The 20,319-nt window shown below is 43.3% G+C and overlaps 1 protein-coding gene and 1 long non-coding RNA gene across 2 annotated transcripts; both read right to left on the bottom strand.

Annotated features, from left to right (window-relative positions):
* Positions 1 to 8,019: 8,019 nt before the first annotated feature.
* Positions 8,020 to 14,566, bottom strand: LOC311039099 (collagen alpha-1(XXVIII) chain-like; the record flags this gene model as incomplete). Its single annotated transcript, XM_084048740.1, has 8 exons — positions 8,020 to 8,084; positions 12,329 to 12,430; positions 12,575 to 13,132; positions 13,228 to 13,264; positions 13,358 to 13,393; positions 13,920 to 14,000; positions 14,091 to 14,159; positions 14,555 to 14,566. The coding sequence occupies 8 exons, from the start codon at positions 14,564 to 14,566 to the stop codon at positions 8,020 to 8,022; spliced, it is 960 nt and encodes a 319-aa protein (XP_083904866.1).
* A 2,110-nt stretch (positions 14,567 to 16,676) lies between these two features.
* On the bottom strand, positions 16,677 to 17,321 carry LOC311038848. Its single transcript, XR_014600094.1, has 3 exons — positions 17,259 to 17,321; positions 16,994 to 17,065; positions 16,677 to 16,740 (listed from the first exon to the last, which is right to left on the bottom strand). It is a non-coding gene; the product is annotated as an uncharacterized lncRNA (long non-coding RNA).
* Positions 17,322 to 20,319: the final 2,998 nt, after the last annotated feature.

The following is a 20,319-nucleotide window of genomic DNA, read 5'->3' as shown; positions in this document are numbered from 1 at the left end:
AACCCGTTTGGCTTCACAAAGCAGCTGCTGGGGCAGAAACGGGATGGGAACCTGGGCTGCTCTAAGGAGGAAATAGACCTGCATCTCCACAACACCTACAGTGATCCTTGCAGACAGGAAGATCTGGGCCAGTGCGACATCCTTGTAGAACCACCACCTCCTACCAAGGATTTCAACACCAAGGAGCCACTTCTGAAAGAGGTCCAGGAGGTTGTGAAGAAGGCCAGAGCTAGCTCAGCCCCCGGACCAAGTGGTGTCCCGTATAAGGTCTACAAGAACTGTCCATTGCTACTCAAGCGACTCTGGAAGATGCTAAGGGTCATATGGAGGAGAGGGAAGGTGGCTCAGCAGTGGAGATTTGCTGAAGGTGTCTGGATCCCCAAAGAAAAGGATTCCAAGAAGATCGACCAGTTCAGGATAATCTCACTGCTGAGCGTGGAAGGAAAGATCTTCTTCAGCGTAGTAGCAAGGCGTCTGGCGGACTTCCTCTCCAGTAACAACTACATAGACACGTCGGTGCAAAAGGGAGGGATCTCAGGAGTACCGGGGTGTCTAGAACACACTGGAGTGGTGACTCAGCTCATCCGGGAAGCCAGGGAGAACAAGGGAGACCTCACTGTGCTGTGGTTAGACCTAGCCAACGCATATGGCTCCATCCCACACAAGTTGGTCCAGACCACCATGACCAAACACCATGTGCCACACCACGTTGTGGACCTGATCCTGGATTATTATGACCAGTTCAGGATGAGGGTCACTGCGGGAGAAGTAACATCAGAGTGGCACAAGTTGGAGGTGGGGATAATCACAGGCTGTACCATCTCTGTGACCTTGTTCGCGCTGGCGATGAACATGATTGTGAAGTCTGCGGAGCCAGAGTGCCGGGGCCCACGGACCCAATCAGGGACGCGCCAGCCCCCAATCAGGGCGTTCATGGATGACCTGACAGTCACCACAGAGTCCGTGCCAGGATGCAGGTGGATCCTCCAAGGGCTGGAGAGACTCATCCGCTGGTCTCGGATGGGATTCAAACCAGCAAAGTCTAGATCTCTCGTGGTGAAGAAGGGCAAGGTCACGGACAGGTTCCGTTTCAACATCGAAGGGTCAATGATACCATCAGTCTCAGAGAAGCCGGTGAAGAGCCTGGGCAAAGTCTTTGACAGCAGCCTCAAAGACTCCTCCTCTGTTCAGGCAACCTGCCAGGAACTGGACAGCTGGCTTCGAGCAGTGGATAGATCTGGCCTCCCGGGCAAGTTCAAAGCATGGATATACCAGCATGGTATATTGCCAAGGATACTCTGGCCGCTACTTGTGTACGAGGTCCCTATCTCCACTGTGGAGACCCTGGAAAGGAAAGTCAGTACCTGTCTCAGGAGATGGTTGGGGTTGCCCAGAAGCCTCAGCAACATCGCCCTCTATGGGAACACCACAAAGCTCCGGTTGCCCCTGAAGTCTTTGGAAGAGGAGTTCAAGGTGACACGGACACAAGAGGTGCTGATGTACAGAGACTCAAGGGACCCAAAGGTGGCCCAGGCAGGGGTGGTGGTGAAGACCGGAAGGAAGTGGAGTGCCCAGGCAGCTGTGCTGGACGCAGAATCACGACTGCGTCACAAAGATCTGGTGGGAGTGGTGGCCCATGGCAGAGCAGGCCTGGGGATGTTCCCAACACCACCTCGTCACAGGGAGTGTAAGGGGAAGGAGAAGCGCAGGCAGATACAGGAGGAGGTCAGGACTGCCGTGGAGGAAGGAAGGACAAGCAGAGCGGCTGGTCTGAGGCAGCAGGGGGCCTGGACCAGATGGGAGCATGCCATGGACCGTAAAGTCACCTGGACGGACCTCTGGCAGAGTGAACCACACCGCATCAGCTTCCTGGTCCGGGCAGTTTATGACGTCCTACCTAGCCCAGCGAACCTCTTCACCTGGGGGAAAGTGGAGACCCCGAACTGCCAACTGTGTTCAGGAAGAGGCACTCTTGAACACATTTTGAGCTGCTGCCCAAAAGCGCTCGGCCAGGGCCGCTACACCTGGCGTCACAACCAGGTACTGAAACCGATTGCAGAAGCCATCAGCAAAAGGATCAGCGGCCCTGGCCGAGTGCGCAATAACACCTGCGCAATCGCTTTTGTCAAAGCAGGAGATCAGCCAAAGGCAGGTCGTAAAAAGCCATCAGCCGGGATCCTGGCAACAGCCCAGGACTGGCAGCTCTCTGTAGACCTGGAGAAGCAGTTGCGGTTCCCCCAGCACATAGTCCGCTCCACCCTGAGGCCAGATATCGTTCTGGTCTCAGAGAGCACAAAGAACATCGTAATTATGGAGCTGACAGTGCCATGGGAGGACCGCTTGGGGGAGGCCCATGAAAGGAAGAGGACCAAATACGAACATCTGGTCATTGACTGTCGTGCGCAAGGCTGGAAGGCAAGGTGTATGCCCATCGAAGTTGGCAGTAGAGGATTTGTGGGGCACTCTCTCCACAAAGCCCTAAGTGCCCTGGGCATCGCAGGAACATCAAGGAGCAGAGCCATCAAGAACATCACCGAAGCAGCTGAGAAAGCCTCGAGATGGCTCTGGATTCGGAGAGGAGAACCATGGGGACAAGTGAATGCCACCTGAACACAAGTCACGGCCTGATCAGCCGTGGCTGGGTCGCCTGAGTAGGATGTCTGATGTTTGAAAGACCCGAAACATCTGATGATCTCAGGTAACATCACTGATGATGTGTTCAGGTGCATCAGAAGAATCTGATGTATTCAAGAACTTCAATCAATCATCAATCAATCAATCAATCAAAGCTGTAAGCCAAAAAACAAAGACATGGTGTTAAAGGCCCAATCAAATTTATACAACTGGGCCTAAAAAGAATCACTCAAATCTTTTCATGTCAAGGACCCCCAAATTGATTATACTTGGCAGCGGACCCACATCTGAAAATGTTTTGTGCCAGGGACCCCCAGAAGAGAAGATTTTGTGTTAAAAAATGCAAAATTATTCAACATTATTCAAACACTTTCAAGATTTTTCAAAAATGTTCAAAAATAGCATATGTACAAGCTCGCAGCTTGTATACCTCCCCCCCAGTGAGGAGAGACGTTTTCCTCAGTCTCTCCTATCAGCAGTGCAGTGAGCGACTGCAGCAGCAGGCCCTGACCTACATTTATAGGGCTGAAGCCTTCAAAGGCAAATAAAGCAAACAGAGGCATGTCCACAGAAAACACCAGAGATACCACTAATCAGTCTCTCTCTCTCTCTCTCTCTCTCTCTCTCTCTCTCTCTCTCTCTCTCTCTCTCTCTCTCTCTCTCTCTCTCTCTCTCTCTCTCTCTCTCTCTCTCTCTCTCTCTCTCTCTCTCTCTCTCTCTCTCTCTCTCTCTCTCTCTCTCTCTCTCTCTCTCTCTCTCTCTCTCTCTCTCTCTCTCCTCTGTGGGCCTTCCTTCTTCCCTCACATTCTCTCCCTCTGTTCCCCTGTTCCTCTCTTCCTCTGCACACCTACAGTACCTCACTCCTTCAGATCATGCACAGAGATGCTGATAAGCTAGTGAAGCTGAAGACAGTGTTATCACTTTGCCTGAGGCCTAAGTATCCCTGAGTCGCTTCCAAGGATCTCTCGCTCTCCCTGTCTCTCTCTCTCTCTCTCTCTCTCTCTCCTCTGTGGGCCTTCCTTCTTCCCTCACATTCTCTCCCTCTGTTCCCCTGTTCCTCTCTTCCTCTGCACACCTACTGTACAGTACCTCACTCCTTCAGATCATGCACAGAGATGCTGATAAGCTAGTGAAGCTGAAGACAGTGTTATCACTTTGCCTGAGGCCTAAGTATCCCTGAGTCGCTTCCAAGGATCTCTCGCTCTCTCTCTCTCTCTCTCTCTCTCTCTCTCTCTCTCTCTCTCTCTCTGTCTGTCTGTCTGTCTGTCTGTCTGTCTGTCTGTCTGTCTGTCTGTCTGTCTGTCTGTCTGTCTGTCTGTCTGTCTGTCTGTCTGTCTGTCTGTCTGTCTGTCTGTCTGTCTGTCTGTCTGTCTGTCTGTCTGTCTGTCTGTCTGTCTGTCTGTCTGTCTGTCTGTCTGTCTGTCTGTCTGTCTGTCTGTCTGTCTGTCTGTCTGTCTGTCTGTCTGTCTGTCTCTCTCTCTCTCTCTCTCTCTCTCTCTCTCTCTCTCTCTCTCTCTCTCTCTCTCTCTCTCTCTCTCTCTCTCTCTCTCTCTCTCTCTCTCTCTCTCTCTCTCTCTCTCTCTCTCTCTCTCTCTCTCTCTCTCTCTCTCTCTCTCTCTCTCTCTCTCTCTAAACAATGTTAATAAAGGCATACTGTACTGTATATGGACGCACGCGCACGCACACACACACACACGCGCACACGCACACGCACGCACACACACACACACACACACACACACACACACACACACACACACACACACACACACACACACACACACACACACACACACACGCGGGTATATACAGTACATGTATGTGCACACAGATACACACCTACATCTCTCCTGGACAAGATACATGTCGATGTTTGGCCTTCCAGGAGACTTGGGTTTCAATCTCACGTACATGTAGGGCATACAAATTATGGATCGCAGCTAAGGTCTTCTGCTTTCCTTTGAAGTTATTTTAATGGGTTCTGAGAGAGGCAGTTAATAGGCTTAGTTTCTGTTCAAACAGAAGGAACATAATAATAATAATAATATTGAGTTGTAGGCTTATGTAAGTAGCCACACTTTTGTTAGGGTGTAGCGACCCTGTGTGTGGGATCTGTGTTATTACAGCCAGTGGGTCTATCCTCACTTGAACCGGAAGTACATTAGAAGCAGTGTACTGCTTACTAGTACAGTGTACTACATTTTGTACTTTGTACTCTGTTGCAAATAATAAAAGTATGGTATAAAATTCTGGTATTAAAAGTTTACTTGAGTAAAAGTACAAATGTATTCACATTAAAATATACTTAAGTACTGAAAGTAAAATAACTCATTTAGCAGAATGTCCCATTTCACAAATTTGAAATTTGAAAATAGCAGCTCTACAAGCTCACAAGCTTGTGAGCTTGTAGATCGACTATTTTCAAATAGCCTAACTATGCATAGGGCTGAAGTGGTTAATGAATGTTTTGTAATATTAATCAAAATCTACACAGTAACTAGTAACTAAAGGTGTAAAATAATTGCAGTGGAGTAAAAAGTACAATATTTGCCTCTGAGATATAGTGGAGTAGAAGTAAAAGTCTCATCTTTAGAGCAGTGGTTCTCAAAGTGCGGACTGGGCTTTAGGGGTCCCCAGCAAAACGAGGAACAGTTTAACACTTTAACCCTATTTTATTACATGGATATTGGAAAATAGCAAGCTCACAATGCGTCGCATCGCGGCTCGCTTTGACCATGTAGATTGGCTATTTTCACACCCTTACACTTACTAAGAGTGTACAAATGGAACCAAATAAATGGTTCCGTTTGTACACTCTCACAGTTTCACATAAAGGGAACAACGTGTCATATACACACTCACTGATCTAATTTCAACAGTGTTTCTTTTGTAATGGAGACTCACAGTAGCGGTGGTGATGATGAGGTCCATTTTCGTGCCATCATCATATTTGCATTTGCATATCAGAAATGTGTACTCAAGTTAAGTCAGTTACTCTGCAGATTATCATCTATCAGCACTCAGGAGGTATTAGGGATAAAGATGTGCCAAATTAGCTCCCAACTCAGGAACTGGTGCTGTGAGATGGGCATTGATCCCAAAGGTGTCCCACATCAACATAATGTGGACATTCTGAGGATGCATGAGCAGAAAAGTAGTGCTGACCTAGATAGATGCTACATGGATGTTATATGGAGAACCAAGATGACTGCAGGTGGCAGGCACCATCTGGTGGCAAAAAGCAGAGCTTTGGTATTTCAGATGCTGTCTTTCTCCCTGTCCTTGCCATCCATGTTTTCACCTTAGCGCTGGTCATTGAGGTGACATCATTAATGCTGTTGCTTGGGATACAACAGTTTCTACGTCTGCTGTTAGATCGATCACCAAGCGAACTAAGGCTGCACTTGCTATATTTAACACACAGTATTACTAATTTTCCCTCCAGCCATTCACAATCCCATCGACCAGACAACCTGCACCAGACTTCATGATGACGTTAGTGTATTGTGCTTGTGCTGCAGAAACTCCAATCTGGCTTGCACAATGTTTTGCAAATATCAAGGTAGATCTGTGTGTAACAATGAGAAAACAAAGCAACAAGGCTTATTCCATACCATAATACCATAAGAGTAAAATATGTGATGGTGTCATACTGTATGGCTATTCCATTTCATTGGGTTGACATCAGATGAAACCTCCAGTGGTGCCTACAGTTATCTTGGTTCTCCATGCATCTGGCTAGCTCACCACTACTTTCTCCTCATGCATTCTTCATCAGAATGTCCACATTACTTGATGTGGGACACCTTTGTGATCAATGCCCATGTGTAGAATCCCACAGCACCAGTTCCTGAGCTGGGAGCTCATTTGTTTATCACTTCTACCCCCTGATCTGGAGAGTAACTGACTTTGCTTGAGTACATAATGTTCGTTGCAAATATTCAGAAGTTCGGAACATGCACTTTTGTAAGCCATTATAAGTCATTATAACATAATTCTACTTGGGCATAGGAATGATAGTTGTGCTTGTACACAAATCCATGTAGTCTAATAAAGTTACCTAATTCTGAAAAATATTCAAAGGTCAACAAAGAAGTTCAGCAGTTGGGAATGCTAATTATGCTATTTGCAACTCTTAGCAACAAAGTTGAATTTCATACACTAAGCCTATAGATGACATTTCAATGAGACCAAGTCTATTTTTGTAATAGAGATGTATGGTCACATATACTCCCCTATATATAGTGTATGAAAAATGTTCAATGCTGTCAGCAGGTGGTTTCATGAATGTATGTAGACAATATTTTGGACCAATAAAAACAACTATAAACCACATTTCACACTTCAGACAAAAAAGGCCCTTTGGCTGCCGGACTATAAGCTTGAGGACGCTGAGAGTGTGCGGGAGGCTTATCATGACCACAACATTGACATGCATGCCGTGGGGATTCATCCACGTGCTCTATGATGCCGATAATCATATCAATACAGAGGCCAGGCTACCATATTGATACGGCAGGAATTAGGAAATGCTGTGTGTGACGCGGCTTTCAAAAAAACAGCATCAGTTTCTGCCCGACAGTGACGATATACATGATTCTTTTGCATTTATCCATCAAAACATTATTTATTTTTATTTGTATTTATGTTCTTGCTTTTTGTTTAAATGTTATCCACTTAAGCTTTTCAAATTAATTTGGAAACTTTACATTTTCTGACAATATATTGGTCAACACATCAGCAATCGATGGTCAAGGGCTCTGCTAAAGTAAATTTAGTAGGACACGCGGGCGTTATTCAAAATCAACGCGTATCGTGGCCTCTGTATTGTGATACGTATCGATCGGGAGGTTGTAGGCAATACCCAGCCCATGGGCGAGCTCAATCTCATTGCCTCTCACGTCTCACCCAGATAAAGAACATGTACAAAATATTGAACACTCCCAGAATGTGGTAAGATTTCATGAGTGCTGCTAGAACAAAAGGCAATGAAAAATAATTATGTGAAGATTTGGGTTCATGATAAAAAATAAAAGAAAACAAATAAACTTGCTTTCCTCTGTTTTCAGGATGTGGCATCACAAGTTTGTCACAGATTTCACGCTTCACGATTGGACCCAGTAAAACCAGGATAGGACTGGTTCTCTACAGCCATGCAGGGCCGGCGCACCCATAGAGGCGACCTAGGCGGCCGCCTAGAGCGGCAGTTGGAGAGGCGGCAAAAAAAACTCGGGAAAAAACTAACCTAACCCTAACCCTAACCCTAAAACCGAAATAAAGTAACCAAAGACACAAAAAAAAGTGTTATAATCCGCCCATAACCGCGTAAAAATTTCGCGCGCGCGAGGATCCCCCGCATCAAATGAATCTCGCCTAGAGCGGCGATCAGCCCTCCACCGGCCCTGCAGCCATGATGTTACCATGGACAACATGGAGTTCAAATTGGATCGCTACATGACCAAAGAAAAGATCAAAAATCATGTCAAGAATATGAGATATATTTCTGAGAGAACTAACACCGGCACAGCTATCCGTCGGCCACTCATAAAGTTTTCTCCAATGCATGTTCTTTACTGATGGGCTCCAGCACTTAGCATTGATCTGCTGTTGCATAGGATGAGATATTTGCACAATTGCCACCGGACTCTTCAACCGCGTAGCTCCTCTTAAATATACAAAAGCACAACTCGTATGACAATACCCTTAATAATAGGACGTACCAACACAAAAATAAGAGTAGAATACCTTAGTTTTGTTCAGATCAGGGTGCATTCTTTTTGACTAAATTAAGGTCAAGACGTCTGCTCGTTACCCCTCTGGTTCCACCTCTAAATCACCACGTATTGCAAACATATTTAGATTCCCAGGAAACTGCAGGTGTGCTTACTGCTTAGTTATTCTAAATCAAAGCTAAAAAACATTGTTTTCTGCTGCCTTTTACTGAAGTTATTTGATCATTCGTCTGCACTGTCATTTTATTCCCCAGTATGAATCCTTATGTGTTTTTTCAGATTGACATTTTGATTGAAGCTTTTTTCACACATTGTACCGCTAAAGGGTTTTTCACCAGTGTGAATCCTCTTGTGTCTATTCAGATGACACAATTGACCGAAGCCTTTACTACATACTGTACAACTAAAGGGCTTTTCCCCTGTATGAATCATCATGTGTTGCTTCAGATGTTCATACTGGTGAAATATTTTACTAAACTTGTACAACTAAAAGGCCTTTTCCCCGTATGAATCCTCATGTGTTGTTTCAGATGCTCATTTTGATTAAAACCTTTGCTACAAACTGTACAACTGAAGGGCTTTTTCGCTGTATGAATCATTATATGTTGTTTAAGATTACCCAATTCACAAAGTATTTGCTACAACATGGACAACTACATATGTTTGTGTGCCTCCTCATGGATGGAGTTCGTGTTGATGATTTTGGGTCTTGGGATAGCTTGCTCAAATACAATGTTTGTCCCACTACATTTAGTCTACATTCTACATTCTCTGGACTTTGAAGTAGCTTGTTCTGTTCCTCTTTAAATACATTTCAATTTGACATATTTGAGAACCACTGTATGAAACAGTACATACCTAACCTGTACAACTTTACGGCAGGTTTCAACATGGCATCAGGCTCCATGTCTCGCTGTTCCTCCTACAACGTTGAATATCTTTTGGAGGTCATCTCTCTGTGGAAATCACCTGTAGAACACACTTTGAGTTATCATTCAGCAACCTTACACAGAAGAACCACATTGGTTCTCACTTTGTTTTTCTTTTTTTTATGTCAAGGACTTCCAAATGAATATGCATCTGCCCACAGACCCCGCCTACAGGATTTGCGTTGTGAACATGTGAGCTTGTAGATCGGCTATTTTCAAAGAGCTGATGTATATTGTGTTTAAAGTGATCTACAAGCTCACAATGCCTCGCAAAGCTTGTAGATCTGCTATTTTCATAATATTTACTGTACTAGGCTATACCCAATGTTGCTCCTTATGTCTAATCATGCACATACCTATGTGGACCTACAGTACCAATGTGTTACCACCTTCACACCTTATGCTTAACTACATGTACTCACTGTATCTGCTCTGGTCTTGTTGCTATGTGAAGGCCTATATAATATGTAGATATTTTGATTTGTTTAATGTTCTCTTTGACATGCTTTTTAATGGTAGATTTCTATTTCCTCCCTGCTGTCTCTCTCCCTGGCCACTTCTTTGCACATGTAAACCAGTGTGACGTGATAATAACATTGATCCTGATTCATAAATGTGTAAAGGTATAGCCCTGATGAGCCCTATAGCCCCTTTCCGAACCCTGTATACCTTTTTTTTATTTGGGATACAGTCATCCCAAATACAAAAAAGGTACAGCCTACAGGGTTCAGAAAGGGGCTCTACCTTCCCTTGTATGGGGGTCCCTGGCACAAACTTTCAGATGGGCGTCCTTGGCCAAATACATATATATCCTCCTTCACATGAAAATGTTTGAGAACCACTGAAACAACACGTCATACCTTCCTGTCTTTAGTCAAAATAAACAAACACTAAACAAACACTATTTCACTACTCACCGAAACAAAGGCAGTTTTGTGTTGATGAAAGTCTATTCTCCAGGGTGGGAAGCCTCTCAAGACCACACCTTCTCTGTATAATACACTTTTTGGGCAGAAAATAAAATATGTCCGCCAGATGGAAATTATTTTATTTACTCCACTGCGCCCTCTATAGATCTGGTCAATGGTCATTTATATTGAGAATAGCAGCGCCTCCTAGCAGGGCGTTAGATAACTCACTAACGCTCTGGACCAGGGCTACGCCACCCCGAATGGAGCTTTTCTTTCCTCTTATTTTCACACCCTGAAGGAGACCCCATCACGGACTCTTCAGTTTGGTCCAAAACGACCCGTCTATGAAGCCAAAGTTACGAGGAAATATTCACTTTTGAGACGTTTATGCCGAAACGTTTATGACAACACAGAACACATAAACACAGCTGCCATGTTGCGTCACCTGACCTGAACAATGTTGCCAGAATTTGCGAGAGAAATGAGCAATCAGGTCTATGAAAACCAGCTCAAAAGAAGCGACTATAATGCAGGGCTACCAACACTCCTGGATTTTCAGATGGTCTAGTTGTGGTCGATAGAGGCAAGTAGTAGGCTACTAAGAAATCCTGGCACCTGCCACTGTTTGTGTTTAAGTGGATGTTATGGTGTAGTCAAAATCTGACTTAGAAATGGGAATAAGATAAGGGCCTGTAATTAGTGATGTGTGTAGAATCTGTAGATTATTATTAGTAGATTTTTTTTTAGAAGAGTGGCTTGATGACCTTATTCACGAAGACCTTATTAAATAAGACAAGTAATACATTTCTCTCACAGGAATGAATTTTATTTTCAAAAAAAGCTATTACAACTTTCAGGCAATATTTCATCATATGAAAACGATCTTAAGAGACACATCACAATCATATTGGTCAGAGGGAGGTATAAGAATAATCTATAATGTGAACCTGAAATGATAATGCTTTTTACTGAGAATTACACTTAATTTGAGGATATAGCCAAACCCTTGACTAAAAGTTTCACAGACAATATTTACACCTTACATGTGTGAAGTAACATACCTATTAGACTTTGTGATTCTACTATCTTAGCAGTAGTTACTAATAAACAGTGATATGCTAGCAGCTTCTTATGAATTCAGACAGTTCCCCATTAGCACTGCTACACAGTAAAATCATCATCCTCATCCTTACTTTGTCCATTTGAGCGTGTGCAAATGTAACTATAATGGACCGATATTCACTTGCATAATGAAACCAGCAGAGGTCGTGGTTTGACAAACACAGGTGAAAGTGATAGTAGGCTACTCTAGTGAAGTAGGGGGTTCACAGAATCCATTCCATATGGGCTGCTTTCTGGGGCCTCTTCATATGACTTCTTCTAGTTTACCAATCTGAGGATCAAAAACAAAAATACTTTAGCCACGTAAGTCCTATTTTATACTTTCAATTATTTCTATTTTTTTTGGGAGGGAAAGAAAAAAATAAAGAAAATGCCAAAGGGACACCAAGTTGAAAAGACCAACCTGTTTTGGATAGAACACATATATTTCTGCATTCCTCTTGCGTCTCAAAGCGATTGTCGTTTCCGCCACAGCCTCCATACCAGAAGTACATACAAGTTTTGGACTCATTGTGATAGAACCAGGAGAGCTTGTAAACATGACAACCACCTGTCTTCATAGGCAGGTTACAGCGGGGATCAGGAGTTTGAGCACGAGTTGACACTGATGGAGAAATAATGTAAGAAACATGAATTCAACCTTTATATTATTATGATTCTCATTGGTTTTAGCTACCATTTTATGTTGCTTCAAGGTTTCAAAGTGTTAACCATTTAAGCCCTACTTTATAATTATAATTTTCATGAGACTCTCTGCGTCAATAGGAGACTCAGGAGTCCCGCCGGACATCAAATTATTGACTTAGGAATGTGACAAAAACAAAACAATCTCATGAATTCAAGGCTTCACAGTGCCTCTCCAGCAATCTACAAGCCTACAGCCTGCTCGTTGAGATTGTAGATGGAAAAAAGCAGTCCAAATAGAGTTGTAACTCAGGTCCGTTTCCCTAAGATCAGAGGGTTTAGAGTGGTTAATTACTTGAATCAAGATGCTGCTCACCTAAAGGCACAGGAAGGAATTTACCACTACTCTCAATGTGAGTAGTGGTAAATGACGTTGAGGTCTCCACGCACACTTGACTGAGGAGAGTGGACTCCAGTGCTGAAAAAAACAATAAAACATTTTTTAAATATATATTACAGGCAATTATTTAAATTCATGTAAGACGTGTTGTAATTTTATCTTACTTAGCCACTGTTGTGCAACAGCATTGTTTTCCCATTAAACTTAACAGAACATAATCACCTGATAAAAGATTGAAGTCTTCAATATGGTGTACATGCTCTTTGTCTGGGTGAGAGGCAATGAGATTGAGCTCGTTCAGGAACCTGTCAATGATAGAGTCACGTGGGTGAATTCCCACAGCATGCATGTCAATGTTGTGGTCATGATGAGCCTCCCGCACAGCATCTTCAAGCCTAACAGACTCGTTCGGATCCGTCTGTCCATCTGTGATGACGATGGCTACTTTCCTGACTCCTTTCCGAGCATTGGAGAAAACTTCCCGAGTGGCCAGACGGATAGCTGTGCCGGTGTGGGTGCCCTCAGCAATATATGGCATATTCATGACGTGATTTTTGATCCTTTCTTTAGTCATGTAGTGATCCAAGTTGAATTCCACGTTGGCATTATGGCTGTAGAGAACCAGTCCTATCCTGGTTTTACTGGGTCCAACCGTGAAGCGGTCCACTAAATCTCTGACAAACTCCTGGACCATCTCGAAGTGTCCCATGCCAATGGAACATGAGCCGTCAACGATGAACACAAGCTCCATCGGCTTGTCCTCGCACGTGATGCCACATCCTGAAAACAGCAAGCAAGTTTTTCTTTTAACCATGAACCAAACTTTCACAGACTTCATTTTTCTGCCATGCCTTGCAGCATTCATAAAATCTTACCGCATATTTCTCTGATCGTCTTGATGACGATTTCTCTCTAGAAACATGAGCAAAGTGTGGGTTATATCAATACCAATACATGCCTAGAGTAGAATGCGTGAGGTCCTACATTAGGTCAGTTTGAACTTACTGTGAGGCCCGGGGGTCCTTTTTGTCCTGGTGTGCCCTGGGATTGAAAAAGAGAAAGAAGTGAAGTCAGATCACTGTTTTTTTGTTATTCAGAATGGATTCTCTCTCTCTCTTCGTTGTAGTTCTAGTTTGTTCTAGGTTTACTGTAAACCCGGCTGACAAAAGAGTTAAATGATGTACTTCTAATCTGTAATGACTAGGGTTGGGATCCAGAACCGGAGAAACCGGATCCGACATTCAGGAACCGGAATCGGTTCCATCACAGTTGGAACCGTTTACGGAACTGGTTCCATCACACTGTCAGAGCTGGTATGTGGACTTCACGTCTGCTACACAATTACTATACCAGTGGTTCTCAAACATTCATTTCAAGGACCACCATAACTCAATCAGATCTGTAAGGGTCCATTTGGAACCCTCTATAGGAATCGTGAAAGGGAAACGTTCTGTAATCGGACCGTTAAGAGGGAATTGTTAAAGAACCGGAATCGTTAAAATCCTAAAGGATCCCAACCATAGTAATGACTTGTTAATAAAATGAAGAGCAGGTCTAATCTACGTACGCGTCCGCCAGGTGGTCCGTCATAGCCAATGCCTCCCACGTCGCCCCTTGGGCCCTTCACGCCTGGTAAGCCACGGACGCCCTGTAATGAGAGGGCGGGAAGTCTACAGTCAGTCAAGGTCATAAGGTGGCAGTTAAAAACTAGACCAAAGATAATATTTAGCTCCCTTACCTTATCACCTATACCTGGATGTCCCGGGGGCCCCATGGGTCCAGTCACACCTTTATGCCCTGGTTCACCCTGAAATTACAATTTAGGTTGGGTTGTTTTTTTATGAACCCGGCAGTATAGATCATTAACACAACATGCTTTTTATTGTATCACTCATACAATTCTTTTTTTACACAAGGCTCTCTCCTAAAAACACTTCCACACGCCCAGAGTGGAAAATATTTTAACCACATAAAAGCGCCATATGTGAAGCGCAACACAGATTAGGCGTTCAGTGCCTCCTTGTCATACTGCTGGCGTTCCAGGATAGTTTTTTCCTGTGGTCAGGAAAAAACAGCTTGGTGGACAGCTTAGATGACTGCAATATTATGTATGTAGGCTACATGTGAAATAAACGTACACCAGTTTACTTACATTTGGACCCACAATTCCCACGCCTGGGGGTCCTGGGGGTCCGACTGGACCTTGGCGTCCATCCTCGCCCTGAAAGCAAATCATGAATAGTGATCAGATTGCTGCTATTGGATGATATCAGTAAAGCTGGCAAACTTAACACGGATCATGTGACATGGTAATGTGTTTTTCTTACTGGTGGTCCTTGTTCCCCCCTCCCAGGTGGGCCAACTTCTCCTGGATATCCTCTGTAGCCACTGTCTCCCTGGAAGAGATATACTGTAAGCATACATACTGCATAATATGCAATCATGCATGTATATACTGTAGGGCTGCAACTCTCGATTATTCTATCCATTACTTTTTTATTAATCAAATAATCAATTAAGCACTTAATCGATAGTTCACCCCCAAAATGACTTTTTTTCCTATTTCTTTTCCTGTTAATAGCACCCATTTTATGGAAAATGCCAAAGCGGAAAAATGGAGTTAGCTGGTTTCTGCCGGACAGCAACGATTTTTTTCACTTATTATATAAACTTATCGACAATCAATATTTTTTTGTATAATTGATTAAATCGATTAGTTCGATTAACTGTTGCACTCCTAATATAATGTATACATACTAACCTTGGGGCCGAGGAATCCTTTGCCTTCAGGGCCCGGTTCACCTTTTGAGCCTTTCAAGCCAGCATCACCCTAAAAAGGTGCATGAAAAGTCAACCTACAGTACCATTAATTTGCCCAACTTTACTTTGAGATCAAATAGGTCATTTATTGACAATTGTTTATACGAACCACATCGCCAGTTTGGCCTCTACCCGGTGGACCAATTGGACCTGGTGAGCCAGGATGACCACGCTCACCCTGGTAAAACAGCATTCATTGTTAAGCAAACAGTAAAATCTGGAGTGTTAATTGAGTTAGATCTTTACACTATGTAAGTTAAATTAACAAAGATTTAGCTGTGCCAGTTTATATACTTCAAAATGTTCACAAACAAACACACCAAACCAAAACACAGTCTTTCCAAAATAGCAATGCTAACCTTATCTCCAGGCTCCCCTTTGACTGAACGGCCAGGAGGCCCAGGTGGACCGGCAGGACCTACTGGACCCTAAAATAAAGAAAGAAGATCATAAAGAATTCACATCAATGAAGCATAGCATCACACTCCCCTTTACAGTACTTCAGACAGTAGGCTATAGTTGTCCACCTGACAAGACCTGTGTAGACAGACGGTGATGACTGATTTTTTAATTATTTTTTTTACCTTGGATCCCATTGTGGCTGGTCCACGTGGCCCGGTTTTGCCTGTCCGGCCCTGTGTACCAGGCTTTCCCTGGAAGACAATAGTTGGTAAGACACATTAGTTTTATCCGAATCAATTTAGATTTTTTATCTAAACCAACCATCTACCGCTCATCCAAGGGGGGGGGGGGGGGAGATCTTCCCTCTTGGCCAAGGGAGATATTAGACTGACCTTTAGGCAGTCTCTGCTACTCATCATGCACTGCCATGCCAAATTGTACACTCTTTAAACAAACACTCAGGATTGTACAATATAGAGATACTAATGGAAATATTGCAATCTTTAACTAATCTGATGTACCGTCACTACCGTGCAATTTGCATGATACTTTTACTGTAGAATCAATGAGGTCAGTACAAAAAAATTAATTAACTAAGACGGGAGCATGTGAACAACTATAGGAGTATTATGATGACTTGCACTTCAAAGTCAATCGTATTAAACAACTTGCACACTTCAAAGTCAATCCCATCAAAGTCGAAAACATTCTAGCCTTGGTCCAAATGCAGGTTTCTCTCCTCACCATTTCTCCCTTGGGTCCGCTGGGTCCGCGAGGTCCAGGTAAGCCACGGCCGCCCATATGACCCGGGTCACCCTGGCAGGGATTAGAGCACATATTGTTTTTATATTAGCAAGTGATCTCCACACTGACAGTGTACAAGATGGGTGTGTGAATGTCAAACACACCTTATCTCCTTGAGTACCATTGCCAGGTTGTCCCTCGGGACCTGGTGAGCCTTTCAGGCCAATCTTACCCTGCGGAAGGAAGAGGAGCATCTTTAACCCTTTCCACTGTGTCCACGACAACTCTAGCCGTAGCTTGACTTTCGCTCTACTCTAAGCTAATAGATGGGGTGTCATCCTGTACTGTACCTTCGGTCCCGGAGCCCCGTCTTCTCCTTTGTAGCCTGGGTGACCGTCCACACCATCTGCCCCAGCCTCACCCTGACAAGGTACAACATACATAAGAGTGTTGTGAGCTTGAAGATCTGCTATTTTTGGCTTAAGTTCTCCTCAGAAAAGGGATAGGGTTCAAGTGGTTAATGTAAAAAAAGAAAATCATATCACACAAAGATTTGGCGACCCCCCTGTAGTAACTCTGAGGACCCCCTAGGGGTCCCGGACCCCCTGTTGAAGACCCATACTGTATAGAGTAGACCGTGATAATTGGATTGCTATGTTAGCGGCCCTACTGTACCTTCGGGCCAGGTGCACCAGGGTCACCGTCCTCCCCTTTAGGTCCTGGTTCTCCTTGATAACCGTCGGGTCCCTGGAAATAGAGAGTACCCGATGATGCATCAAAATGATGAAGAAAAAGAAAACGTCTACATCATGGACAGTACAGTATTAATCATTGCTGGCCAATATTTAGACAGGAAACATCATTTTCTTTACTCCAACATCATGCAGCCTTTTGTGTTGATCATATTCACATTAACTTGATTAATTTTTGTTTTACAGACCTTGGGTCCAGGTCCGTCTTTCCCGTTGGGTCCTGGGTTTCCCGGTGGTCCCGCTGGCCCCTGCTTTCCCTGTGAGATAACAATCAATGTCAATCAATCATTGTGGCTCCCAGTGGTGGAAAAAGTACTACATTTTTTCACTTATGTGTGCATTTGAATTTGATGGGAAGGAAATATCTAGAGGAGACATTAAACTGACCTTGTCCCCAATTTTGTCATCTCCTGGCGGGCCCATAGTTCCTGCGAAACCTGGATGTCCGGGTTCACCCTGGAGGTAACACAGAAGAGAATCAACATTCAAATTCATGAATACTGACTGTAAGATATCAGTTAGACATACTCAACAATTGAAGCCCAAATTCTCAAAAGAAATTGGGAGACGCGCTTTTCAGCTGTCAGACTTTTCGCGCGTCAGACTGGAACAACTTGCCTGTTTCATTTAGATCAATCACTTCATTAATATTTTCAAGACTTCTTTGCGTGCTGACCTGAAACCCACCTGTACTTGTTTCTGAGTGTTAATTGTATTTTATAAGCTGTTCTTATTGAAGTGTTTGCTTCAATGCTTTAATACATTAATTCTTTAATATTATTTGTATTATTATTATTATTATATATTTTTTTTTCTTTAGATGTTTAGATGATACTGTAACAGATGTAATGTGGTTTGAGTTGGTGGGAGAGCCCCTATGTGTATGTCCCCTATGTGTATGTCCTTGTTGATGATTCAACACATTATATTTATTGTTATGGTTTGTGTTCTGCTTGAGGACCCCCTCGAAAACACTCATCTCAAGGGGCTTATCCTCCAACAGAAATGTCTACATAGAATAATAGTTGATAATAGTATTCACCTTTGGTCCGGGTAATCCCAGTCCAGGTTCACCATTGAGTCCAGGTGGGCCATGGTAGCCCTGGTCACCCTGCCATCACAAACACACATACATGCATATTACATACAAGAAGCAGTGAAAGTCACAGTATGTGAATTCATGGGACAATAACACATGTACTGAGCCAGACCAAACTTCTTGTGGACTGTATTGAGATTGAGGCAGAAATACCCTTCTACAGCAGTGGTTCTCAACCTTTTCAGGCTGGGAACCCAGGGGACCCCACCCTGACAAGCACTTGGAATTGTAGGCATTAGATTTAGTTTGACTCGGTTCCACATACATATTGTGAAAATAGCCGAACTACAAGCTCAGAGCGCCAGTTGTGAGCTTGTAGATCGTCTATTTTCACAATATTTGTCCCTTTTTTATATAATTTGACAATTTGGCCAATGTTTGACCTGCAATGTTTTTTTTTCTTTTCTTTGCTTTCTTGTTTTTGTAACAAAAAGGTCTTAAAAGTCCTTAGATTGTCACTTCACTGTCATCTGATGACCCCCCCCAAAATCATGTGGCCCCCAAAATCACGTGGGGACCCACAGTTTGAGAACCACTGGTCTACAGAGCTACTCTATCTCCCTAACCTGACCCTGCCAGAGGTGGCGGTATTGAGTAACCAGGTTCCTCAAGCTGTGAAACAAAATGTGTGGAGCAAGCTGTTTGGATCTGGTAGCGTCAGGTTACTATCTCCCTCCCAAAAATGGACAAATATCATAATTCCCACAAGAGCCAATGAAGTGCAGGTCTGACAGATGTTTGGCTGCCAACATGAGTCTGCGTTAATTTTACCGGATCTGCTTTTTACAAATAAAAATGTATAGAGTAGATACATTTTTCATCGTCAACCTTGACCACAATGACCTGATGTTGCAAATCCGACATAAATACCATGCGATGGTAGGCTATTTATGTTGGGTACTTTGTTCTTTAAATCTTTTAGCTTTTCACATTAACTTGGTGTTTTGTTTTACAGACCTTAGGTCCAGGTCCGCCTATCCCCTCGGGTCCTGGGTTGCCCGGTGGTCCCGCTGGCCCCTGCTTTCCCTGTGAGATGATAATCAATGTCAATCAATCATTATGGCTCCCACTGGTGGAAAAAGTACTACATTTTTTGACTTAAGTAAAAGTATCAATACTGCAATATAGAAATACTCTGTTACAAGTAAAGGTCCGGTAATCAAAATTGACTTAAGTAAAAGTACAAAAGTATTGCTATCAAAATGTACTTAAAGTAGCAAAAGTAGAAAGTACTCATTATGCAGAATGTCCCAGTTCAAGTTTTGTAAATCAATATATAAAATGTATAAAAAATCTTTTGAAAATAGCAGATCTACAAGCTCACAAATCGTTGCATCACGAGGCATTGTGAGCTTGTAGATCAGCTATTTTCAAATGGCCCAAATGTATATAGGGCTCAAGTGGTTAATGTCTTGTCAAAATAATCGAAATCTACAAATAATTGTAGCAGAGTAAAAGTACAATATTTGTCTCTGAGATGTAATGGAGTAGAAGTAAAAGTATTGACTCCAGTAAAGTAAAAAATACCTCAAAATTGTACTCAAGAAGCCTACAGTGCTTGAGTAAATGTACTTAGTTACTTTACACCACTGGTGGCTCCAGTGCTGTGCATGGGTACTGTATGTGTGCATTTGAATTGGATGAGAAGGAAACGTCTGGAGAAGACATTAAACTGACCGTGTCCCCCTTTCTGTCATCTCCTGGTGGGCCCATAGCTCCTGGAAAACCTGGCTGTCCGGGTTCACCCTGGAGGTAACACAGAAGAGAATCAACATTCAAGATTCATGAATACTGATTCAGTCAAAGAGCTCACGGAAGATATCACTTAGACATACTCAACAACCTTATTTTATTGGTCCCCAAATCTTTTTTCTGAGTGTTAATTGTGTTTAATAAGCTGTTCTTATTGAAGTGTTTGCTTGAATGCTTTAATATAATGTATTATTATTATTATTTGTTTATTTTCTTACAGTGTTTTTTTTAGCTTATTTTTTTGATGATACGGGTAACAGATGTAATATGGTTTGAGCGGGTGGGAGAGCCCCTATGTGTATGTCCTTGTTGATGTATAGTTAAGTTGATTGAACATGTTCTATTTATTGTTATGGTGTGTGTTGTGCTTGAGGAATGAGGACCCCCTCGAAAACGAG

This window comes from Gymnoscopelus microlampas (assembly GCF_963454915.1).
Source record: "Gymnoscopelus microlampas genome assembly, chromosome: 22".
Classification (NCBI taxonomy): domain Eukaryota; kingdom Metazoa; phylum Chordata; class Actinopteri; order Myctophiformes; family Myctophidae; genus Gymnoscopelus; species Gymnoscopelus microlampas.
Note: the sequence above shows the minus strand (reverse complement) of the source record. Positions and strands in the feature narration are given on the sequence as shown.